Here is a 27,773-nt window from a genome sequence, read left to right on the forward strand (position 1 = left end):
TAAATGATTGCTGCACTCTTCTGTTAAAGAATTTAATTTACATCCTTCAAACATTAATTTCACGTTCTGATGGATAACAGATACATACACTATGAGTTCTGCTGCCACCTACTAAAACATAATTTTTAGGATGTAAAGCAGCAAAGGTAGAAAACCCAATTTTAATACCTGTATGAGTTTCTTTAAACTGCTGATGTATCTCTCAGATTAGCCAGTACTAGTCTTTTTTGAACTTTAATGTTTCACTTAAACTTGAAGGTGGTTTCACTTAAATCAGATGATGTAAGTTTAAGTTGTGTAATGCTAAGCAAAAAATACTGTATCAGAATCAAGTCACCTGTCATATCATGTAATCGGTAGTTCCTGAGAATTCATTTTGCACTTTTTTAATGTTGCAACTTCTAGAAGAGTAAAAATTGTTATTTTAAGACTTTATTTTTATTTGTTGTACAATTAAATTTTTCTTTCAACTGTACTGTAAATTTTTCTTTCATTAAATTTATCAGGTTCAACTTGAGATGACGCCTCAGAGTTTTTAATAGCCAGCTAGATTAAATATTTTTTCCCTGATTGACAACTTCATTTTTGCAATCTTTTTTGACAGAATATGTTTTCTCTTGCAATCCTTTAGTTTTTACAGGCGATTTCTGTACTCACTAGACCCTTGTTGAGCCTGTCTAATCCATAATTCATTTCATCATAAAGGGCTTCTTCATCATCAACAGCTTCTTCTTCTGAAGCTTTATTACTAACCGAGGCAAAATCTTGAAACAGATTACAACATTTATTATTGTAAAAAGTTGCCATACTTCAAAAGATACCTAACCTTAAAAAAATCTGTAACTAACCACAACAACACTTAGCAATCAATAAACAAACATTGAATATTTTGACTTCAGGGCAGGCATATTTATATAATGTTCATGCTTTCTTACATCATGTTATTTCACAAATAAATTATTTAAATAAATAAAATATTTTAGGTCATATTTAATATTGTTTACAGTAAAACAATGTCTGCGTCCATGACAATGACTAAACTGATTGTATAGTAAGCTTCAATACAATTTGTCTTTCAATTTGTATTAATTACACTGAGTCATTGCATTACATCATCATTGGTCATTTAACTGAGTTGAAATATACATTTCTTATTACTAGACAAAAAAAATGAGCAACATATTTTTGCAAGACATTTTATTTGATTTTGCAAGTTCAGCTAACAAAAATTTAAGTATTTACTACCTCAAAACCCCACCAAAAGATTTTTTGTTAAAACATTGACACACATTTTATTTGTTTTCTCTTGGTTCCAATTCAGTCCCAGTTTCAAATTTGCATAGCTATTTTACAATATAATGAATAAAATATATTTTTCAAAAAAAAAATGAAGACTTTTCATAATAAAATTGAAATAAAGATTTATGTAAATATTGACTTGTAGTATATCAAATGAAAAAGCATCAAATAAGCTTTAAAAAAGTCAAACTTTATCATTCTACCTTGATAAATAACAAAGTTGTGTCAACCTAACACTATTGCTGCAAGTAAAAATTTGCTATTTTCCAGCAAATTTGAAGGGCTCTACAAACAAAATGGTTAATGATAGAGATCTGAAATTCAGTATTTCCTCATAACTCTATCAAAATTTAATTCATATCAAATTTCATGAAAATCCCAGTCGGTTGGGTTGTGAATGGCTATCCACCTTGTTGATTTGACATGGAATGACCCATTACCTACATAAGCACCTACAAGTTTTTAATCTGTAAGAAAACTGGAAATTTTTTCGCTGAAGAAAAGTTTTTTAAGTTCATTTAAGAATTGAATAGTTTACTATGAAGGAAATGACTGGTTTGTGTTGTGAATAATTATATATAAAAAATATGGATATTTTATGGGAAATAAGGTGAAGATAAAAAAATTATAACATTTATTTACTTAAAAATACTAGTTATTCATTATGTTTGGTTTACATTGCTGTTTTTAATTAAATCACATAAATAATTCTGTTTAGCTTTTGGTTCAGTCATATACATAGAATTCCATACAGTCTTACCGATCATTATAACTCTATATCCTAATATTTCTAAATGTCTTTTTTTCATCTGTAATGGTCCTTTAAGCCTTCTAACTCCCATAGTGAAATCAGCTTCAGTGGTAAGAATTATTGCCAACCTTTGATTACAAATAAAACAAAAAATGGTAAATTAATTTTTAATAAATAATATAATTAAAGTACTTTGTTACCTATCAGGCAGAATCAAATATAAGCATAACTCACATAAGTTTTAAGATATGTGTTTTTTACATTAATTGGCCTGTTAGTAATCAACAGCACATTTGATCACTACTTTGCAAAGAGAAGTCAGAGGAAAGAATACATTATATTATATTATGCTAATAATATATTATAATATACTTTAAAAAACTATACTCTTCTGATGAGCATTATGCACATCGTTGTCTATAAAATTTTATTGTTTATTCTTAATTAATTCTAATGCAGAGTATTTTTCAATGGTATGAAATTGTCATTAATTTCAAATTTTGCTAATATTGTCATATATTTTCCCGATCCTACTATTTGCTCGACTCTCAGAATCTTAATAATTGAGCAAAACTAGACCCTCGAGTATTTTTTTGTTACATCCTCTTTTCGGTTTATTTTTATTATACATCTATAGTACATTATGGATATTGTAGGTACATTTTTATCAATAATTTACTTTATAAAAATAGATTTAAAAATAATATTATAAGTAATTTCTACAAATTATATAATTTTTAATTATTAAAACTATACTACCACTTTTCAAAGATCTTTCATCGATCTTTGAAAAGAATTCCATAATCCTATGGAACGAACATAGTTTGAAAGCAACATTCTCTTTCATAATTGAAATGAGAAACTATTAATTCCTCTTGCTTACGCGGTACAATCAAGGTGAATCAGTATGAAAAATATTTTTGAAAGATAAATGGTATTTTATTATTTTATTAGGAATCAGTAAGGCAAAAATCAAAGAAGGAATATTTTTCGCACAACAGATATATAAGCTAATGAAGGATCAAGAGTTTGAATGAATATGAGAAAGCAGCATGGGTGTGTATCAAAATATTGTATCATTCCTGGGCAAAAAGAAGGCTGAGAACTTTGTAGAATCGGTGAGTGAACTTTTTGACAACTATAAAAAAACTGGAAAAAATATGTCTAAAAATATATATTTGCATTAATATATGGATATTTTCTCTAACCTTGGCAAAGTGTGTGATGGGCACAGAGAATGCTTTTAACAAGACATATCAATGATGGAAACACACACTACCAAGGAAAATGGAGCTGGAAATATATGCTTGTCGATTATTGCTCATATAGGAGAAAACTAAAATTAAAAAGAAAATCCAGGTTTTCTTTAAAACTGAGTTAAAAAAACCCTGATGATCATTCAATTCTGATTTGAAAATTTGAAATTAGTGCAAAAATATACTATAAGACATATCTTACTGATTTTTTTTGTAGACCAGTGTCTACAAGAGAGGTTGGAATGGAATATGCCCCAAGCAGCAGATAAATGATACCCCAAGCAGTATACTAACACAAACAAATAAAAATAAAAGTTTTTATATAATAATAACACTTACTTTGAATACTCATCGATTTCTCTTTTATGTGGCACTAAATTATAATTATTATCGAAACACAACTGAAAATCTGTGAACAAATTTAAAAAAAATTAAACATTTTAAATTTATACAAGCACAATTTCACGCTGCATGTAAATTTTCATTAAATTAAAAGCAAACCAGTAATTTGTTTGGGTGATCAATACCCAATACCCCGTTGCCTCTTATACAATAGAATTTTATGGTTCCAAATTTCAGTGGAAGGAGATAAGATTCAAATAATTCCACACCAGTGATATTAACAATGTAAAAAATCAAATATCTAGAATATTTTAGAATTTGTTTGTATCAAATTAATGTGTTTAATTTTTTCTATTCATTTAATTTTTTTTAAAACAGTTGCTTGCAAGTAATTAATTATTTCTGTAGAAGCTTAAGTAAGTAATTTATTTAATATTTCTTCCTGAAACATTCTGCAAACTTTTTCTTATCAAATATTAGTTCATTCTATGAGAACAACTGGTTACAAGACAAAGATGTCTAAATTATGATAAATAATTTACATTTATACACATGTGCAAATGTTTAAATAAATCTGTCAAAACTGAATCAATGACAGCGTCACTGTTTTCATTTAATATTATCACTGCTAAATAATAATACAAAACAATGTCTGAAACTTTCTTTTACATAATCTTAAAAACTCTATATTTGCCAACATTCTGATATCTTTTCAAAAACAAACTGTTAAATTTATTTTTTAGAGTAAGTGTGGAATCTATCAATTTAATTATTTATTTGGTTCACATGATCAGAATCTCTATTTTGGCTTTGTATGTTTTTGCGATCAGTTTTTTAAAATAGCTTTTCATTCAAGATGATCCTAGTTTTCTCAATTTGATTTTTATAAGAAACCTTAAACATAGCTTGACTCAAGAAAAAGTCTCCAGGACATCTGTATCTGGATTGTTCTATAGGCTAAATTAAAGTCAATTTATAGAACAGAAAAAAATAACAATGATGTCAGAGGGCAGTTACAGACTGCTGATAGTACTTATTTTTGTGCGTCTATGCAATCACAGACTCCTGGAAAGAAAATTATAATAATGGCAGTTTATGACAAATGATAGTGAAAATATTAAAATCTGCATGTACTTAGCAGTAAATCTATAATGTCTGTCACTTTACTTATTGAATAACTTTTATACTTTTGCTTATTTAAATATTTTTCTTTAATGACAACTAAGAGTGATTAGCATTTCTACGTTTAAAAATGTAATAAATAAAATCTTATCACTTAAGCAGGGATTTAATTTTAGGCTCTGTGGAAATATCAGGAACATTAGACAGCACAGCTGTTAGCTTTATTAGAAGGTATCTGGTTTTAATGTGCTTAAAACTAACAGAATAGATAAGTAATATAATTTAATTTAAAAAGAAAATTAAACCTGCACTAGTTTTAAAATATTACTGATACAGATCTTCTAACCAGTATATGCCTAAAAAAATCTCACTGACCAAACACTATACCAGAGTTGTTTAGAACACTTTCAGCCTGATACAGCAAGGGCACAAATATGATCAAATGACTATAATATTTGTCAAGTATGATCCTTTAGATGATGCACTGCAAAGTTTCAGGTGCGTACGTTTAGTTGCTTGGTGGCAATCAAGTAAAGCAAACTAGTTTTAACATTTTTTGAAAAATAGTTAAATTTGAAATTCGAGCTGTTCCAAACTATGTTGTTTTAAAAGGTTTTACCTTGAGACATACAAAAAGAGGTAGTTTCCACTTTAAATGATTTTTCCTCTTCGTTTTTAATGGAAAAAAAATTGGGTTGCTAAATGAATGTATTGGGTCATACATTCATTCAAGATAATGAATTTTCTGAATGCCAAAAAATCACTACACCGGACAAAATTGTTACAAAAATCCATAATGCCATATTAAATGGTTGCTGACTTAAAATACTTGAGCTTGCTGACATTGAAATATTTTAATAGGTGTCACGTTCATTAACAGCTGACTGAAAACACATTTGATTGGATACTTCTAGAAGACTTATTAAAAACACTTACTTATTTAAAAGCAATTCTGCTGAGTTTCTTTGGTGTTTTATAACAGTAGACAAAACATGGGTTCTTCACCATTACATGCCAGAGACCAAACAGTGGGTGTAAGCAGGTGAAAGGGCACTGTAGAAAGTGAAAATGGTTCTATCTGCAGGGAAAGTAATGACTAGTTTTTAGATTACCGGTGCAGCACTTAAAGACTAAGTGCCTGAGACTATAGCAAGTGGTATGATGCCTGCAAAAAGGCATCACCATCAATGGGGAATATTTCAATTTACTACTACTAGATCGAATAAAGTTGCTGTTCACCCTACATGTCTACAATTGGACAAAAAGAAAGTATTCTTTCATTTTGATAATGAGCCTGCACACACACACACACACACACACACACGACTTTGATTGATGTTACAAAACTCCATGACCTATGTACGCTTTGAAGTGGTTTTACATGCACCATATTTGCCTGATTCAGTCCCAGTGATTATTTCCTCTTTGAAAGCTGGAAGAAATCGTTGCTGGATGAAAATTTACTTAAAATGACGAGGTCAAAGCTGAGACAACCATTAATTTTGCTTCTGTAGTTACTTTTCTAAGTTAGTACTTTTAATACAATTCATTATACTGAATTGTATTATACTGAAGGTATTAAAAGGTTGGAAAGTCAGTCTAAATTTATTGAAAGCAAAATGACTTATGTTAAAAAATAAAAAACATTCTGAGAAATCTTGTTTGTTTTTATCAGGCTGAGAACTTTCCAAACTAATTTAATAATTTAGGAAAAACTTTATCTAATAGTACACTAGCTGCTTAGCTTAAACTTGAATTTGTTTCCTGAAAATTTTATAATTTAATGTTGAATTTAATACTACATGTTCACAGCTTTGTCCTTATTTTGAAGTTTAATTAATATAATAGTACTACTATTAATTTTATGAAGTGTAATAAAAATGTTTCAAAGTACTGATCATTTATAACTGAAAAATTGATATATTATACTACATATAGAATTCAGGTAGAGAATTCTTTTATTAAAATTTTGAGCGATACTGACTGTTACAGTTTTCAACCAATAATAAATAACAAAAGTAACTAGAGTAGTGAACCTACTAACAAGTAGTATGTTCTCGTATATTTATAGGAACTGGATTTTTAAACAAACATTTATCCTTGCTTCAGATTCTTCAATTTTCTTCAGGATGCTATTTATAACAACACATAAAAATATATACATTTTTTAAATGAATAATTTCCCATAAAATCTCAAAGCTTATAAATGGGAATACAGAAAGGAAATTTTTTAGTGTATAAAAACATTATGCCTGACTGCAATTTTAAACTGGGGCCTTCTGGATGAAAGGTAATATAATGAAAGTAAGGTTTAATAAATAACTGATTGAATTTTATTGCAGTACTTTATTATTGTACTATTTTTTTTTTTTTTTTTTAATGTAATCTGCATTAAAAACATGTTCACAGTTTTATGTTAATGATGATTTTATTAGTTATTAGTTTAATGAAAAAATTACATTACTCCTGGATGGAAAAGAGTAAAACAATTGCTCAGAAAACAAAACTGTGTCTGTTGCTTTCAGCCAAACAGTGCTAAAACAAGACGTAGTAAAACTAAGCATGTTTTTGTTTTATGCAAACAAATTAAGGATCTGGCCCTCTTAACAACAGAAACAGCTACTGTTTCTTTAAAAAAAATAACTCCTTTATAAGCAGTCATCCACAAATGACAAATTATCTGATTTGTAGGTAAATGAGGTACGCATCATCTGTAAATGAGGTACACTGATCTTTTCCAGTCAGTTTATATGAATTAATTCAGGAAAAAATCAGTGAATTGGGTTGCTACAAAGATTGGATTCAATGAAGCGATTCAATTACCTATGCCTTGTTAAAAGAAACCCATGCCATTAAGAAAGATTAATTTTTTGAAAACAACACCCTCTGATTCTTTCACAGAATCTGAACAAGTAAATTGGTCGTGCCATGATCACATTTGAAAATTCTAAACAATTAGAGCTGCAGTTCCCATCAGTTTCTTAATTTAAATAATTTCTGTGAAGTCATTACTCTTATTACAAAGTACTTGTCACATAACTCATTTAAAAGTAACTTATCTTTTCTGTTTCTTATCTGTTTCCTTCATCCACTAATAATATGTAATAAAGATGGCACACAAAGCCAAAGAAAGACTGGTAAAATTTGTGTGGATTAGACCTAGATTATGTTTATGTGAAATCATAACACAGGGGCCATAATGATTTGTGGCCCTTGTGTTCGCTTATCTATATGTGATTTTTATCTCTGGGAGATATTTAATAGGAAAAATGTACAACACAAACTCCATTCTACATACAATCAAAAAAAATTACAACAGCTACATAGACTTCATACCAAAGAACAAAGATGCATAGATGTACACAGAGCTCACTTCAAACATACATAATAAAAAGTAGAGGTAATTATACTTATATTTCTGTAGATTAAAAAATTAATGGAAACATCAAGATTTCAACATATTCCATTCACAGTAACATATTTGCTCTAGCAAAGCCTATGAAATTAATCAGGGAGCAAGTCATTTTTAAATGAATTGCCTGTATTTGTGTGGAACTTACATTTGTGACATATTTTATACAGTTTATTTTGATTTACAATAATTTAATTTACTTTAATTTATTTTATAAATCTCAGAGGATCTATAAAGTTAGATGCAGAAAAATAATTGCATTACTTTTTGCATGAATTGACAAGCATCTACTTTCAGTTTTTTTCTTTAACTTTAAGAAAAATAATCTATTCAGTTAAATGTTGTTACATAAATAAAAAAGAGAATGTACTTGTAAAAATTAATTACAATTACCTATGTTATGCCCGTACGATGACTGGACATTCCGTTGAATTAATTTATGGTCCTTTAATAAAGCAACTAATGTTTCATAAATATCATGATGAAACTGTGTTCTTACTTTTGGATCTGTAAAAAATTAAAAAAAAACATTAAAAAGTAAAATCTGATACGAACAACTTTAAAACAAAAATTTATCCATACATACATTGTATATGTTTATATACGTAAACCTTATAATTTGAAAGGACTTTTGATTATAGGGTAAGATAATCTTACTTCAATTTATATATTTAGTAGAAATTTTATCAGTTCAATTTTAGCAACACATAAGGTAATACATTTAAAAAGATACATCTTAAACGGTCTTTCCCTTGATCCACCCAAGCAAATCCTGGGGTAGTCCTTTTTTTTATAAAAAGTATATCTACCCATTCCTTTGTGATTAATAATGTATTATTAGATAATGATCACAGTAAAATATTTGCTTATTTATATATTTTTTCTGCAGTAACTGATAATTGTTTAGCGACTGAATTACCAACTAAGTTTAGATTTTAAATAATATTTTTGTATATGGTTTTTGAGCATTTTCTTGTTATCCAATTAATATCAATAAGTATTTAACATGACTTTTATTCATACAAAACTGATAAATAGATATACATACACATAACTGTACAAATACAAAAAAAAAATCCTTGTAAATTAAATAGCTAAATCACAAGTAATCTCTAATCTCATACCAAATAATTTTTATTTTTCTCACTATTTCAGAAATGATACTAATTTTAATATTGCTATCTACAAAAAACCCATGGTTTAATGCTGTGACTTTAAATAAATTGTACAATAATAATGAAAGGATCTTCTAATAAAATGATATAGAGATTAATTGTAAATATTTTATTTCTTTTTAAGTAAAATATATATATATATATATATATATATATATATATATGTGTAAATATTAATCATAAAAAACGCACAGTACATTTACAAATACTGTTCATTAAAAATATTTATAACACATTTCCTTCAAGATAAATTCATTTTGCAAGTTTAAATAAAGCTTTAGAAGCATTCCTGGAACCCATTCTTAGAAACATTCATAAAAAATTGTCATCTTTCTATCACTTTTCTTTTGGATATGATTTCAAGCAAGGAAACTAGTAAAAAATCAGCTTGTGTGATGTCAGGAAAGTATAATGAATCCTCTGGAAATATAACCTTGTATTGTACCAAATTACTTGGTACAACAAAAGTACAAAGTAACTACTGTAACGTATTTGTAACAAAAGTACCAAGCACTAATCTGTGCAATCAATTTGCTGCGCTGTTGGTGCAGTCATACATAAAAATCCAAATGCTTGTTTTTCACTTTTCAGAATGTTTCCTTCTGAATTCATTTGTTATATAACTAAAGATATGTAAGCATTTTCTTCTTTCATGCTTTGGTTTCTGAAATGGATTGTTGTGAATTTTTTTAGAGGATTAATAGAAAATATGGGTTCTGGTCATTAACCTAGGTTGAGCGTTGGCTTTGGTCAAAGGCCAGTAAAAGGCTTTGGTGAGGGAACAGATGCCAAATAGGTTAACTTTGTTAAGAAATACTTCAGTTAATGCCTATTGTTGTTTCTAAATGAAACAGAACCTTTTATTAAAATATTTCATCAGCTTTGCCCACAAATTCTATTTCCATGAGTCCACGACTTAACCCTCTCCTGGGCAATGCACGGGATAGGCATTACAGATTAAGTAACCGAAATGAACAAAGAAATAATCAAAAAGAAAAGAACTGGCAATATTGATGGGATAGTGCTGGTACTGAAGAGGGGGCTTGGAGGATGATTGTTGAGGAGGCCAAAGCCCACAGACAGCTATAGTACAAACAAAATTAAATATAATTTTTGTGTATATATAAAACCCTTTGCAGAGCAATTTCATTTCATATACTAACTAAATCAGCACTGTTGCAATTCACTAAATTACACAGTGTAGTTAAGTTAAGCAACTTAACACACTATAAAAAATTATGATAATTTTAAAATCATTAAAAATAATTTTTTCTTATAATAAAATTTTTTTCTTATAATTAAAATTTCTTTAATAAAATTTAATTTTTTTATAATAAAATTTAAAAAGGGCAGTGGATTTTTAAATCCACTGTCCTTAAGAAAAAAATTTCATAGATTTTTTTTACCAGACCAGTAATTAAATTATCCGTAAATGAATAACCCAAATATGTATATTATGTAAATAGTAACCCAAATGTAAAGTATTTTTACAAAATGATTTTTTGTAAAAATTGATTGAGTATAAATTTTGTCTACAACTTGTAAAATTTTCGAGTAACAGTAAAAAAAATAAAAATAAAAATGTATGAAATTAATTTCTTTAAAACTTTTCTTCTCAGATCCTTAATTACAAGGTTTATTGAAAATTTTCACATTAAGAAACTCTCTTTAACCGGTGGTTAGGAGAGGGTTAGAAATATAAAATCTAAAAACATCATAATTGTTACTATTTATTACATACTATTAAACAAACTCAAAAATAATTAATTTTGTAAGCTGCAAAGAAATACTGGAATATTTTCACTTAAAATCAAAAGTTTTGAGATATTTGCTGCATTTTACACAGATCTCCTTCCTCTCAACTCTATTCAACTGAGCTCACCAAAATCTCAGTAAGTGCATAGAACTAAAAATGAACAACAAAATATCAATGGCTCTTATTATTTTGTAATTCACTCTCTATTCTTGCTGCCATAACTACAGAATTTTATTTCTTGTTTTAGTTCCAGTACTCTGAAATTTTTATAATTCTCTTTAATTTTTCAATATAAGTAACAATATTTTTCTTCTGCTTCTAGTAATGTACATTCCTTAGCCTTAATATTTTATTCATTACATTCCTTTACACCACTATAAATTACTTTTGTTTCATTCTAATTATTTTGAAACTGAATTTCTCTTTAGCTAAACCATACATAACAATGAACATTCAATTCTTTTAAGTTTCTTAAATAAAACAACCTTTTTAAAACTTTAATTTTTGGTTTCAGTTTCAGTTATAAAGAGCACAGATTTTATTTTTTTTTAACCAGAATACAATCAGTGATTCTTAAAACTTTATTTTCTTCCCTCGCATAGTCACTTTACTCTAAAAGTTTTCTTTTAATTTATTTTCGGTTTTTTCAATATTCCAGTTAAACAAAAGTGGTGATCGAGTACATTTATCTCACCCATTTTATAATTTCAAGTAGCCTTTCTTTGTCTTCTGTTATCATAGCTACCTGCACCTTGTATAGACTAAAAAAGTTCTAATTCATTATATCTTAACCTGATAAAAAGTATAATACTTTATTTTATTCCATATTATGAAAAACTTTCTCAAAATTTAGAAATGTCATCATCTATGCAATTTTTTTTCTAGACCTGTCTTAATACTGTAACTTAATAAAAAAAAACCCACTACTTAATGTATTACATTATTGCTGCTAAGCACCAAATAATTAAATAAACATAAAAAAAACAAATAATTTCTTCCTACTTAATAAGAAACTAAAATGGCTCATTAAAAACGCATATTAGGATGAAACAAAGAAGAATTTGTTATAAAAATAACTAAAAAACACAAATTAACATGAAGGGTTACTCAAAAAAGCAAAAACCACAAAATACAAATGAGTTCTTCATTGGAATTTTTGACACAGAAGGTGATGAATTTGTCAATTTTATACTCACAGACATGAAACATGGAAATGTTATACAGCCATAAAAGACAAAATTGTAATTGCCTGAATAGTAAATCTAACAATGAAGAAACCACAAAAGCGTGCAAAAATTAAAAGCCATGAACATATGGCAAAGATCTGATGTCTCATTGACTGATTCCAAGCTACAAACAACAATTACTGAATAAGTCTGTAGTGAAACACTGTAAAAGTATCAACATCAAAAGCAATAGGAAAAAAGAATGTTTGTTGTGGTGCACAATAATCCAAGGGTTATTTTTTTTCAAGGTCCGATCAGTCACGAAATTAAAACGACAGTGAAAATAAAAAATTTTTTATTTTTAAACAAGTATTTACATAGTTACCCTATTTCTCTACAGAGTCGCCACTCCGATTCAGACAATTGTCTTAGCGTGGTACCAACTTTCCAATACCCTCAACACAGAACGGAGCCGCCTGTGTTTTCAGCCATGTTTCTATGCTGATCTGCCACTTTATATCTGTGCCAAAATGTTATCCTCCTAGCCAGCGTTTCATGTGAGCAAAGGGGTAAAAATCAGATGGAGCCAAGTCCAGGCTGTATGATGGGTGAATAAGAATAAGCAGAGAGGAATGTTGTCATGAGGCATTGTCTTTCTCCATGACAATGCTCCACCACACACTGCAGCTGTAACAAAGAAGCTCCTGCTGCGTTTTTGTTGGAAAGAAAAAAATAATCGTTGGAAAATAATAACCCTCGTACTCTCACATTATAATTGGTTAAAAAACAAATAATACGATTAGTTGGAAGTTTGTGCCTGATAATGGTAAGAATTACTCTCACCTTATGATTGGTTAAAAAACAATGAATAAGATTGGTTAGAATTTCGTTCATGATGATGATAAGAATTACTCTCACCTTATGATTGGTTCAAATACAATGAATAAGACTGGTTAGAATTTGGTTCATGTTGATGATCAGAATTACTCTCGCCTTATGATTGGGTATAAAACAAAGAATACGATTGGTTAGAATTTTGTGCCCTATAATGATAAGAAGTACTCTCACCGTATGATTGGGTAAAAAACGAAGAATACAATTGGTTGGAATTTTGTGCCCGATAATGATAAGAATTACTCTTACCTTATGATTGGGTATAAAACAAAGAATACGATTGGTAGGAATTTTGTGCCCGATAATGATAAGAATTACAAGGGTTATTTTTTTTCAAGGGATGATTGGTCACGAAATTAAAACCAGTGAAAATAAAAAAATTTTTATTTGTAACAAGTACTTACATAGTTACGCTATTTCTCTACATAGTCACCACTACGATTCAGACATTTGTTGTAACGTGGTACCAACATTCCAATACCCTCTGCATAGAACTGTGTTTTCAGCCATGTTTCTATGCCGGTCTGCCGCTTTATGTCTGTGCCAAAATGTTATCCTCCAAGCCAGCGTTTCATGTGAGCGAAGAGGTTTAAATTGGATGGAGCCAAGTCCGGGCTGTATGATGAGTGAATCAGAATTAGCGGAGAGGAATGATGTCATCAGGCTTTGTCTTTTTCCATGACAATGCTCCGCCCCACACTGCAGCTGTAACAAAGAAGCCCCTGCTGCATTTTCGTTGGGAAGCATTTGATCACCCACCATACAGCCCGGACTTGGCTCCATCCGATTTTTACCTCTTTGCTCACATGAAACGCTGGCTAGGAGGACAACATTTTGGCACAGACATCGAGTTGCAGACCAGCGTAAAAACATGGCTGAAAACACAGGCGGCTGTGTTCTATGTTGAGGGTATTGGAAAGTTGGTACCACGCTACGACATATGTCTGAATCAGAGTGGCGACTATGTAGAGAAATAGCGTAACTATGTAAGCACTTGTTTCAAATAGAAAATTTTTTATTTTCACTGTGGTTTTAATTTTGTGACCAATCGGATCTTGAAAACAAAATAACCCTCATACATCTCCATTCGAAATTTCAATATGTTATTTGCAGAGGAAATTCAGATGGAAATTTACAATCAACAATTATAGAATCTAGATTTATCTCTGTGCAACATTCATGTGTACAAAAAGTTGAACGAATGTTTGAAAGTCAAGAGGTTTGTGAGTGATGAGTAATTGGAAGAAGCTGCCAGGTAGTGCTTGAATTGATTATCAGCAAGGATATTTTGAAGATGTTTTGTTGTGATAAAAAACTCAATGTCGGTGTCACTTAAATTGAGAAATAGATTAAGTTATATAGTTTTAATAAAAAAAGAAAATCTTTTAGTTGCAATATTTTCAGAATATTTTTTTTCTAAAATCAAATAGTCTTTGTTTTCAAGGTACTGAGCGACAAAATAAATAAATTATAATTAATTAAGTTCATAATACATACAAACGGTAGCTTCTTGTTGACAATATTTTGCATGAAACCACGGAACATCTGCTTCAGGGTAATCTAAACAAACTGATCTGTTCAGTTCCATTAAAGTTTGTTTAATACGAGCCGGATATGCTTTCTAAAAAAAAAAAAATTAAATAAAAAAAATTTTTATAAATGTAATTATTCAGAACAGTGATTCTTAATCAAATTAACACCTTTTAATAGTTCTTTTTTAATTCTAAACTTACATCAGTGAAGTTTACCATCATATGTAGTAATATCAGTAGAAAAGCTCCATCATCTTCATAAAAAAAATATAAATAAATAATGTTTGTATTTTATAAATAATAAAAATAGAATTCTTTACTAAGAAGACTAAGGAAAGGGTACTGCCTATCACCAACCTTGTTTATATTTATGTTAGAGATATGATTAAAAAAACTTTAGAAGATGAAGGAATCAATGCAAGAGGAAGGAAATAAACTGTATAAGGTATACAGATGAAGATGATATGGTACTTTTAGAACATGAGAAGCGAAGGACATTCAACTGATTTCAAGATTAAAAGACATTGTCAGAATATGAAATGAAAATGAATGTTAGGAAAACTAAAGTAATGAGGGTAGAAGATGATAAGCCAATGAATATATCCATACAAAAGGAAGAAAGACTTGAACAAGCAAAACAATACAGGTACTATGTTTACAGAAGACTGTAAAAGTGAATATGAAATATAAACAAGATCTGCAGTAGGTAAGGAAGAAACTAATAGAAAGAAATAGTTACTATTCAGTAATATGCAGTTAGACTTGAAGAAGTGTTACATCTGGTGTGTACTAATGTAGTGGATGTGAAACATGATCATTAACAGAAAAGAAAGATTTAGAAGATTAAACGGGCAGGGAAAGTGAAAAATGAAAAGGCAGTAAGGAGAGTTAATACCAATAGAAGCTTAATCAGAACGATTCAGAATAGGAAAACTAATCGACCAGGGCATGTCATCAGAGAAGGATTTATTAAGTGCTAGAAGATCAAAAGGGGGGAGACAGTAAAGAACAAAAATTAGAGGAAATTAATGGAAATGGCAGCTATTAGGATCTTAAAAGTTTAGCTGGGAATAGAGGAAAAAGTAATGGATATGGTGCACAGGACCAGGCTAGATGATAATGGAATTAAATTATGATGAACTGATTTCTATTATAATAATTTATTTATTATTAGAGGAGAAGACTCAACATAGTTAAATTCTTTTCTGGTATTAAAGTTACAATCCTTTCCTGAAACAACCACACAATAATAACAAATAAAAAAATTTGATAATTTAATTTATAGCAAAGAAAACATAGTGTGACCGTTCTCTATGAGTTGTATTTGTAATGATACCAAATTGCCATAAAGAGCAAAATAAAGTATAAAACTACAAAACTGATAATTTGAAATTCAGTAGACTTATTTAGAAGATATATGAATAATACTTAAAAATCTGAATCGATTGAGCTATGAATTTTATATGTTAAAAAAGCCAAATCAAGGATTTCAAAATCAGAGCTTTAAAAATGAGGCTCTATTTTACATCTAGAAAACTTATGAAGCAGACTGAACCATTTTAAGTCGATCAATAAATGTATAATTGACCAAGTAAGATCTGTGTGACTGCTTTATGAAAATCCAACAGTTCATCTCTGAGATATCTACTGTAAACTCACGGCTGTATAACATTTAATTACAGAGTAGTCAACAGAGATTAAAGATTTTAATTTTTTTTTAAGGTAATAACTAAATTTATAAAATAAATCCTACATAAATGCGAAATAAACAATACAGGCTATATTTTATCGTATTTAATAGTATTTATTTTTAAAAAAAAACATGAGAAATTTATAATAAATAAATAAAATACAGCTTTACAGAACAAAAGAAAAAACAAAGTAAAAAAAGGCCATATATATATATATATGACCTTTTTTTACTTCTGTGTGTTTATATATATGAGAGGTTATCTCTGAAGTAGAGACTGTTTCATTGCAAAAAAAATTTATTCTGAAAACTTTAATAATTTTTATTTCTCTTAAAATACATACCTTATACTACTTCTCTATATAACTGCCACATAAATTAAGAATTTATCGTAGTGATACACCAGCTTCAATACACCCTCATTGTATTCTTCTGTTGCCAATCCATTTAGCCACTGATTAACAGCATTTTAAGTTCATTGTCACTCGCGGATTGCTTACCACTCAAAAATTCTTTCAATTTCCGAAACAAATGGTAATGAGAAGGAGCTAAGTACGGACTATATGGTGAGTGATCAAAAATTTCCTGTCCGAATTTTCTCAGTAAATCACGTGACGGACCTGCAACATGTGGACGTGCATTATCGTGCAGCAGGACGACGCCATTGGTTAGCCGCCTACATCACCAATTTTGAATGATGTGCTGTAACTTGCGTGGATTTTTGCAGTAGGCTTCTTCATTTTAGTTGTTCCATGCAGCACGAAATCAATCAGCAACATGCCAAACCGATCCCAAAAGACAGTGGCTATCAGTTTGCATCCAACTGGCTATGGATTCATCTTTGTTAGTCTGGTTGGTGATTGAAGATGATGCCATTCACTTGACTGCTGTTTCTCTCTGGGATGTAATACGAAATCCATGTTTCATTGCTGGTAACAATTGAATTAAGAGACTCATCGCCTTTTTTGTGTAGCACATAAAAAATTCCAAAGCAGATTCCATTCTGATTTTTTTGTGACATTTCGTTAAGACGTGCGGCACCCAACATGCACAAACCTTTCTGAAGCCTAAATGGTCGTGAACAATGTGACCCATAACAGCTCTTGAAACATCAGGAAAAAGAAGGGCCAGGTTGGAAATCACTGAGCAATGATCTTTTCTGATTTCATCATCAATATTTTTCAACAGGTAATCTTTTCTGATTTCATCATCAATATTTTTCAACAGGTCCTCAGTGATTATTGAGGACCTACCCAAACATTCTTCATCGTGCACATTAATTCTGTTATTTCTAAACCTTTCACACTGTTTTCAGATGTTTCTTTCATTCATTACATTATTGCCGTCCGCAGCAACCAATTGCCAATGAATTTCAGCCAGCTTAACATTTTGATCGTTTAAAAAACGTATGACTCCACGTATTTCACAGTCGGTGGTAACATCGATTTTCCTATTCATTTTATAACATAATAACTCGCATGTAATCAAAGATACTAAGATACTACAACGTGACAACTTACAGACAACAATGCAGTGTGTACATTATTAGCGTGGCCATGAATGACACAGGTTCACCAACTTTAAGTAGAGAAATTTCCCAGTGATCTTTACTTTAGAGATATCCCTTGAATATAGTCTAAATCTAAGCCAAATTTATTGTCTGAATATTTACTTTTTACTCACATTGGGCTTTATTTTTCCTTATTTAATGTTATTTAGATCATTTAATGAACTGTTAAGGATTTTAAGGAATAACATGATTCTTTTTTTAAGTTTGTACTTCTACATTTAAACAATCACTGTTTTTACTCCAAAAGCATCTACAGAAGAGTTACGACAAACTGAAAGATTATTATTTTTTCATAATAATATGTTTGTAATCATTTAAGAGACCATTTTCTAAAATCTGCTGAAATTTTTTTCCTTTCCACACCAATTAAAAATAAAGTTAAAACATTAATAAATTTACACATCATTTCTCACTCATTAGGGAATACTTAACACTCATACAACATACATAAAAAAAAATTATTTTTTGTCATTTAAGTAAAATATATGGTATAGTTCTGCAGTTCCTCACTGATGAGGAAAATTAGCTATGATATCAGAGAAATTACTATTAACTAACCAGTTTTTTACAAAGATGAAAATGTGCAGTGAAAATTTTATTTTTCAATACAAATATTCAAATAAAATGTATTCTCCTAGAACACAGGGTCCACAAAAAAAAATTTCAGTTCATATAAATGATCTTATTCAAAATTTGACACCACTTATTACTCTCTTCACAAATATACCACAGAATTTATGATAATTACTTATTAGGATAATTAGGTAATTTTTTAGCTCAAAAAAACATTCACTGGATCATAACATTTGACTATCTAACTTTAAATGCAATTCAAGACACAGCCATGGACTTCTCAGGTCGACATGAATTATTAACTGCAAGAATAACATTTTAACTAGCAATAATATTAGTGTTTTGCAAATTGTGAAATTTTTGAATCTTTTAATTAATTTTTGATATTAGTTAAATCTACAAGTTGTACTGAATTGTTTCATTTTGAAGAATTTTATAATAAACTAATCATTATTATTAAATATTTATTCCTTCTACATGTGCTAAAATCTTCAAATCTAGAATAAAATATTTTACTTAAGGATTTTCTTCAGGAAGTTTCAGAATATAAACAAGGAATGCCAGATCACCAAATCATATTTTTTTTTTATGATGTTTCACGTGTTGTCAGGCAGTTCCTTAGATCTATTTATTATAAATAATTATTTATGTACTTCATTATATTAATTACAAAAAAAAAATTAATTCCACCCATTATAGATGCAATTGTGTGTATTTTCAGATCCCTAATAGAATTGCCTGAGCCATTTTCTCACCATTCTATGATTTATAGTATTTTGACAGTAAATTTCACACACTACAAAATTCATCTCTTACAAGCAAATGTAGTCAGGTATCAGCTTACAATTGCGAAGAAGAAATAAATAAGAAATCAGATAGTAATGAATTTATCATTAAAAATAAAAATAAAAAAACAACTGTTATTTAAAAAATGACAGACTCCCTAAACATTATCATCAACGTTTTACACATACAGTAGGCAATATAAACATGATTAGTCTTCTCAAAACAGAAATGCTGGTTTGCTGAAACATGAGATAAATTGGTGAATACACGTGAAATTATGATAACAGCACAGTGCAGAGACATTTACAAATAATACTTAATTAATACACCTTACATTTTTTCCACACCAGTTTTAAATTCTAATACAAGAAGGTTTTCCTCTTCCTATAGTAAATTTTTGTTTATGTCAGTTACTTTTTCAAATAATTTTCTTCAGCGCATTCGAAAAGTATTTAAACACCTATATAAACACAACTATATGTTGGGGGATTGTATTTTGAGTGCTTTGAGTAATGTTTTTTGTAAAGGTTGGTAATCCTGTACAGTTTACTTCCACATGCCAGACAGACTGATGACCTTGAGGGAAGATGTCTGGTTTTTTGTTGTTCATTGTGCGTTCATTACCTTTTAACGATTGAGAACAGTTCTTGTGTGAGCTCAGTATGGTTCTAACTTTAGAGCAGCAAATATTTCTTGTTAGTTATGCTTTCCATGAGCATGGTGATTACATAACAGTGAAAGACCAGCTTTCAGTTAGATTTTTAGGTACACTGGCTCCTAATCTACAAAGTGTTAGAACACTAATTGACAAATTTAGAAAGAAGAGGATCAGTAAAGGACTATGAGCAAAGGGTATACCATCAGTACAAGGTGAAGAAAAACTGACATATAGGCTGCTGTGCAACTAGTACCAAAAACTCCATGCAAAAGTCGCTCCAACAGAAAAATATTGGTGTTGCAACCGCACACAAGGCAGTTGTTTGTAAGAATCTCAGTCTCATCCCATATAAAGAAAAAATGTTTCTAAAGTAATTAGTCACAGACTGTGGCAAATGAATTCAATACTACGAATAGTTTATAGTGGACATTCTGGCAATATTTTTGACTATGTTTTCTATACTGATGAGATGATTTCATTTATATGCACAAGCATAACTCATGCTTATGGTCTGCCGATAACCCACATGCAGTACATGAAATTTCTCTACATAATTAGAAGATTGGAATCAGATTGTACTATCCAGGAGAAGAATAGTCAGCCCAATATTCTTCACAGAAACAATAAATTGAGCTCATTATTGTGAAATTATTCACCAGTTCACGGGAAAGCTAACGAGGTCAAAATTAATAACATTTGCATTCAACAACATGGCATGGCTGAGCACACAGCCAGGCAGTTTATGAAATTACTGCAAAATGTTTTTGGAAAATGAATAAATTCTACGGGCTTATGGCCACCTCATTCTCTGGATTTAAACTCACTGGATTTTTACTTCTGGGTTACATAATAAATAATGTTTATCGAGGAAACCCCCACATCCTCCAGGAACTTCAAATTGCTAGTTGTTTTCACAAAGAACATTTCACAACAACTTGTGAGTAATTTGAGAACAAGAAGAAACATATACAGATGTGTCTGGATGTTCACGACAACTGTTTCCAACAACTGTGTAAGGTACGAGGGTTGTCTGAAAAGTTTAGAGCCTTAACATGAAGATGGTAGCACTTGTCAACGAAAGTTAGGAAATGTATTTGCACAAGCGTTGATAGGTATTCACTAAAACTTAAGCAATTTGGACGCTCAGTTGTTGTTTGATAATTGTTTGAGTAAGTCATTGTGAGTGTTTTTGTGAAATGAAAAAATGGAATATTGTACCATGATTAAATATTTGCATTTGAAAACCAATATGCCTATGCAAATTAAAACTGAATTGAACACTGTTTAAGGAGACTCTGTCCCATTATTTGCCACCGTGAAAAGATGGGCAACTGAATTTAAACATGGTCGTAACAGCTTGGTTGATGATGAGTGTTCGTGACGGCCAAAAACTGCAACCACCATCAATATCATCAAACAAGTTCACCAAATGCTACTGGACAACTGACGAATTACAGTTAGAGAGATAGCGAAGGCTATGGGCATAATGAAAGAATGTGTTTGTCATATATTAACTGAAGAATTGGATATGCGTAAGTTATCCCCACATTGGGTGCTGTGTTAGCTCACTTTGGACCAAAAATGCATTTGAATGAACACTTCCAAGGCCCTGCTGGAGCAGTTTAAGTAAAATGTCAGATTTTCTGCATCAATCTATAACTGTAGATGAGACATGGATCCACCACTACGCTTCTGAGATGAAACAACAATCAAAACACTGGACTGCAAAGGGTGAACCTGTTCCAAAAAAGGCAAAGATGGTTTCACTCATCGGGAAGGTGATGGCGACTTTTTTTTGGGATAGTAACGGAATTTTGTTTATCAATTATCTTCAAAAAGGTAAAACAATAACGATACAGTATTCCGCATCATTACTTGACAAGCTGAAGGCAGAAATTGCAAAAAAATGACCACATCTGAAGAAGAAGAAAGTGCTTTTCCATTAGGACAATGCACCTACTCACACTTCGACAGTCGCTATGGCTAAAATTCACAAACTGCACTTTGAATTGGTTGACCAATCACCATATTCACCAGATCTGGCCCCAAGCAACTTTTTCTTGTTTCCTAACCTTAAAGTTTCGCTTGGAGGAAAGAGATTTTCATCAGATGAGGAGGTTATCGCATACATAAATGCCTATTTTGAAGAGAAAGATGCCAGCTACTATTTGGAAGGGTTAAAGAGGTTACAGCATCGCTAGAAAAAGTGTATCGACTTGAATGCAGACTTTGTTGAAAATAAAACTTTATTTGACATAACAAATACGTCTTTCTATGTTAGGCTCAAAACTTTTCAAACAATCCTCGTAAGTTAATAAAAAGTACTGTTGTACTAGCGTGTGAAATGTGTACAGTTACTATTTAAATACACTACTGCATATAATATGGTCTAAATGACATCGAATAGTACAAGGGTGGGTGCACACCTCTAACACTATTATCAGTAATATTAATAACACAATAACATAAATAATAAAAAGTATTACCTTTAAATATCCATGTCTAATTTCATAATCCAGCTGATCTAAAAATTCAATAGTAAATATATATTTAATGATATCATTACTAAGACTGTTATATGAACTTAGAGATAAAGCCGCTTGCAATAATACCAATCCTGATAAATAATCAGCATCCCTGTAAAACATAAAAATTAATAATTCCTACTACAGCAGAAGGAGAAAAGAATACTTTCTTTATTTTTTGTTCAGTTTTTGAAAATAAATTTCTGCAACAAATTGAAATCTATAGGATAAGAACAAGAAGAAATTGGAGTACATGTTATAACCAAAATCAATATTTTATTGCTACTATAAAGCAAGTTATTAAACTTTTAAATTCATCAGGAAAGATATAACACGACTATTGGTAATTTATTTGAAATATCTCAACTTATAAGCGTATTAATAGTTGTTTAAAAAATAAAAAAGTAAACGTTTCACCTCTAACTTTTTACTTTCCTTATTCTTTACAAATAACTTTTTGAAAACATAATATCATAATAAATAAAACCACAGCAGTTTATAGTAATAACTCATAACAGCACACATATAGTTAGAAAACACTGCTTATGTAAAAACAATTTGACTGCCACACTGATCTTTCAAGTCCTTTTTAACTGGCCATGAGGTTCCAATTGGGATTTCACATAATATTAAAACCATAATATTGTTATCTCACATATAGTTAATTTGAAGGAAATAGAGACTAAATATATGGTAATCTCATTTTGCATGTTCTTCTATATACATGTGTTTGCCGCATTCTAAGTTAGAAATTGTCATGCAAAAGGGACTCCTCAAAATTAAATTTTTTCTGTGTTGGAATCTCAATCGCAGGTATACAGATCATTCTTTTACAAGAAAGTGAGCATAGGAGAGTTGCTTATTTGGATATGCTGTGTACATGGGTCTTTCCTATGGTGGGCCTCCTCAATGACATAATTCTGTACGGGATAAGTTGAATGATGTTTTCCCTGATGAATGATATTTCACTAATGGGCAGAGTGTGCCCCAAAAGGTACACAATGTCATTTAAAAAAGAACTTGTGTACTCATACGAGCGCATGGCGTCACGAATGTGTTAAACAGAAGAAGAAGAAGAAAAATAATAAAGAAACAGCTGGAGTAGATGAATTTCCCATTGAACTTTATAAATGCTTAAAGGAGGAAGAAATGGAAGAAATAGTTGAACTGTGCAGTAGGATAAACATTACGGGAGAATGAACTGAAGACCTTGTGAAAATGATAATGATACTGATTCCAAAGAAAATTAGTACCAGAGAATGTACAAAACACAGAACAATAATACCTATACAGGAGATTAGGGATAATGGAAAATAATGCAGGGAATGAATAGTTTGGTTTCAGGAAAGGGAAAGGAATCAGGGATGCCAGTGGGCCGCTAAGGATGGTCGAGGAGAGATATTTACAGAGAAGAGGAATGAGTCACTGTTTCACTGATTTAGAGAAGGCATTTGATGTATAATATGGGAGAAAATAATGGAGATTCTAAAGGAGAAAAAAGAAGAGTCGAAAGACAGAAGGTTAATTATAGAATTTTACATGAAACAGACAACAGAAATGAAAGTATATAAGAATATAACTGACTGTGTACGTCTTGAGATGTGAGGCGAGGATGCTGCCTCTCACTGACACTGTTCAGCATTAACAATGAAGTATAAGGAATATATTAGAAGAAAAAGGAAGAAGTAGGCTATTTTGAGATAAACAGATATAGACTAAATAGATATTATAGACTATTTATAAGCATAGGAGGATGAAAAGTAAGACAATGGTCTGCTGATGATATATAATAATTCTAACTGATGGCATACGTACACTTTAAAAATTGTTAACAGCTCCAGAAGAAGAATGAAAATAAATGTAGGAAAAACTAAAGTAATGGAAGTAAACAACAAAGAAGATTTAACGGTAAGGAAGAGTGAGGGAAGGTAGAAAAAGTAAAAAGATACAGATATTTGGATACTGTGGTGACAAAATGGAAGAATGCAATAGAAATAAAAGGACAGATAGTGATGGTAAAAGAAGCCTTCAATAGGAAGAGAAAATACTATCAAGTAAAAGTCTGGACTCAGAATTAAATAAGAGGTTAGCCAAATGCTATAAATAGAGTGTCTTATATGGAAGTGAAGAATGGACGATGAGGAAGAGGAACTGAATTGAGGCTTTTGAGATGTAGGTAAGGAAAAAGATTGAGAAAGTAAAATGGATGGATAAAGTGAGGAATGAAGATTAATAAGATTAATAAAGATTAAATAAGAAAGAGAGAAAACTTATGCGGGAAGTATACAAAAGAAAAGGAAAAACTGGTTAGGATGTGTGTGATTAGAGGAAGTGGAATCTTAACAACTAAATGTTTAGGGTCAGTAGAAGGAGAAAGGAATTAAGGAAGACGGATGAAGTTAACAGATTAGGTGAAGACTGGAAACTACAAGGGGATGAAGGAGAAGGCTTGAGACAGAAATGGATGAAGTCAGTGGAGGCGTAAGAAACCTGCTGCCAAACAGAACACCAGATGATGATGATAATGAAAGTTTATGATATTTTTTATGAGAGTAATTTATTTATTTATAAAAACTGAGCAGTTACATATTTCATACTTAGCAAGAATTGGAGCAAACATAAATAAAAATTAATCCTAAATCAAGTGACTACAAGAATCTCACAACAACTGGTAAATTATAATCAATTTTAAGAACAAACCATGATTAAGGTTAATTAACCAAAAATATACTAATGTTTGAAATTTATATCCAATTTTAGGTGATATATTTCTGTAGCATGGAATTAATACAATAAGAAAAGGTACTAGGAGACCATGAGATTCCATTTGGGATCTTACATCAATTTAAAATCATAAATTGATTTTTTCATAAAAATCAATTATATTACCAACTCAATCAATATGTATTAGCAATTTTTTTTTTTTAAGAGTAAAGACAATTATGTAAAATACAGTTACTATTTTCTGGCCAGTTGGTAATAGATTTTTCATGTTAACTGTTACTAACATTAGGTGAATTCTATAAGAGCTCACTTGCCAAGAATCTCAGTACCATGAGATCCATGGCAGTCAAGTTGTTAAAAATATTATTTGTATAAATGTATAATCTTATTAAATATATTATCCAATGTGTTATAATTAACAATTATCAAAAAAACCAACCAAATTAATAGCAAGGTCAATATAGACTTACTGGTTTACAAAACAAACCCATCTATACTTCTACAGTTAATTAAATACTACATTGGGTAATGCATTACCTTTGTCGTAAATTAAAACTTATAATCATTATGATCAAGTGAATTAAAATGAAAGGCATGCCAGTTTAACAACCCAGTTTTCCTGTGGTACCAGTTAAGTATGTTTTCTATATGAGCATCGATGGTTAGGCGTCCTATACTCCCCTCAATTTTCCTTCTGTGCAATACAGATCCTAGGTAGTTTGTAAAAAAAGGTAAAATTTACAGTCAGTTGGTGTGATACCAGACGTATAGGATTGGTATTACTGAAGCCTAACAAGAGAGACATTTGTACAACTCATAACATTGCTAAGTAACAAAAATAGTTCTTCTATCAATGACTGAAAAGATAGTGTTAGAAGAGGGGAAAACTTACAAGAAACAGCTATCCTGTAATGCAGCAGTGGAAATGTGAAAACTGGACAATAGGAACTTGTAATGACAAAAATTAAATGCAGTAAAAAAAATACCACAGCCAACATGTTATACAATTCATCATGTCAAGATCATTTACTTGTCCATTTATAAGTAGAACAAATTTAAAATTGCGAATATAACATCTCTCTAAATATTATTATTTTCTATATTTTTTATTGTATGCTAATAATATATATATAGTACGTACAGTTAATTAACTTTACGTACAATTACCACATATAAGCCTAATTTAATGTCGGCGGGCGATAACGATAGCACTGATGCGAGCGAGGTGCACAGTATACGGACGTGCTGATACAAGCATCACTCTCACCATAGCGATGCTGCAGCCCCACCACTCTCAGGCTCCAATAAAAGAGCATGCACGAGAGTTAATTTCCATTTCATCGTTGACCACCTCCTGGAGAAGACCAACAAGAAGAAGAAGATGGAAGAAAACAGAAGAAGTGGCCGGCTCAAAGTGGGACCTCCCAGCGAATGCCAGCATACCCGCCGGAGCAGCAGGCCTGGCTGACTCGCTGAGGAAGTCGCTGGATGCAGACACTACCTACCTGCTCCAGCTCCAGCTCGCCGGGCTTTAATCGCCCTGGCCAGTGGACTTGGCAGCAGTAGCTGGCCCAGCATGGGATCACTTGGAGAGAACTGCCTCGGCCGCACTGGCAAAGGACGACTGACACCGACCCGACACAGAGCAGGGCTCTGGGGGCCACCACTAACACGCTGCAGTAGCAACCCAACTGCCACTGAGGGAAAGTCCAGTCAGACTTCAATGGATGAGCCACAACTCCCCGACTTCACCGGAGACCAGCTTCTGGACCCAAGAGCTCTTCTCAGAGCTAATGCAAAAAACGGCCCTTTTCAGGGCCACCACAAAGTTATGGATTATAAACCGTCGAAGCCATTTGATGACAACCTTCTCTAAGGTTAGCAATTACAACAAGCTGTCAAAGTCAATCGACAACAAAGAAAGCTCTTTTCATAACGTTATTAAGTGCCATGTGCCATCGAAGCCATTTGGCGACAGTACAATACATTTTTTACAATCAATCAATTTATTGTAATTAATTTTTACATTTAATTTTATATACATCAACTTAATTAAATTTATCTCATGATATAATTTTAATGCTTTTAAAATATTTTGCTGAACTATATATTTACCAGTCTAAAATGTAAGTAAAATTGACTGACCTTGCTATTAATTTTATGTGTTTATGGTGATTATATACAGGGTGATTCAAAGAAACGGGAAATTTTGAAAGTTGTGTTGGTAGCCGTGGGCGATTGGTACCACTTGATAAGTGGCGCCAGCCTCTCTAACCTAACCTGCCATTTAGTTGTCATGGATCCTTGGAGTGGTGCGCAACGTGCATTTGCTATCAAAGCGTTTTACAAAAACAATGACAGTGTGGAGGGAGCACGTAGAGAATTTCGCTGTCATTTTAATCTGGGATGGCAAGACCGTGTTCCATCACCACATGCAATTAAAACACGGATATCTAATTTTGAGGAAACTGGTTCGGCAATGAAAAAGAAACCTCCAGGCCGTGAGCGTACGGTCCGTACAACACAGAATGTTCAAGCTTTA

General features: G+C 30.9%; 1 protein-coding gene across 1 annotated transcript in view; it reads right to left on the reverse strand.

Annotated features, from left to right (window-relative positions):
* Positions 1–1,932: 1,932 nt before the first annotated feature.
* Positions 1,933–27,773, reverse strand: part of LOC142332245 (FAST kinase domain-containing protein 1, mitochondrial) — a 54,064-nt gene continuing 28,223 nt past the window's right edge. Inside the window, exons 7-11 of the mRNA XM_075378555.1 lie at positions 22,469–22,619; positions 14,671–14,794; positions 8,576–8,689; positions 3,646–3,715; positions 1,933–2,178 (exon numbers count right to left, since the gene is read on the reverse strand). Of these exons, the coding sequence (XP_075234670.1) occupies positions 1,962–2,178; positions 3,646–3,715; positions 8,576–8,689; positions 14,671–14,794; positions 22,469–22,619 (676 nt within the window). The 3' untranslated portion in view covers positions 1,933–1,961. The remainder of the gene's footprint in view (positions 2,179–3,645; positions 3,716–8,575; positions 8,690–14,670; positions 14,795–22,468; positions 22,620–27,773) is intronic.

This window comes from Lycorma delicatula, chromosome 11 (genome assembly GCF_047948215.1).
Source record: "Lycorma delicatula isolate Av1 chromosome 11, ASM4794821v1, whole genome shotgun sequence".
Lineage (NCBI taxonomy): Eukaryota > Metazoa > Arthropoda > Insecta > Hemiptera > Fulgoridae > Lycorma > Lycorma delicatula.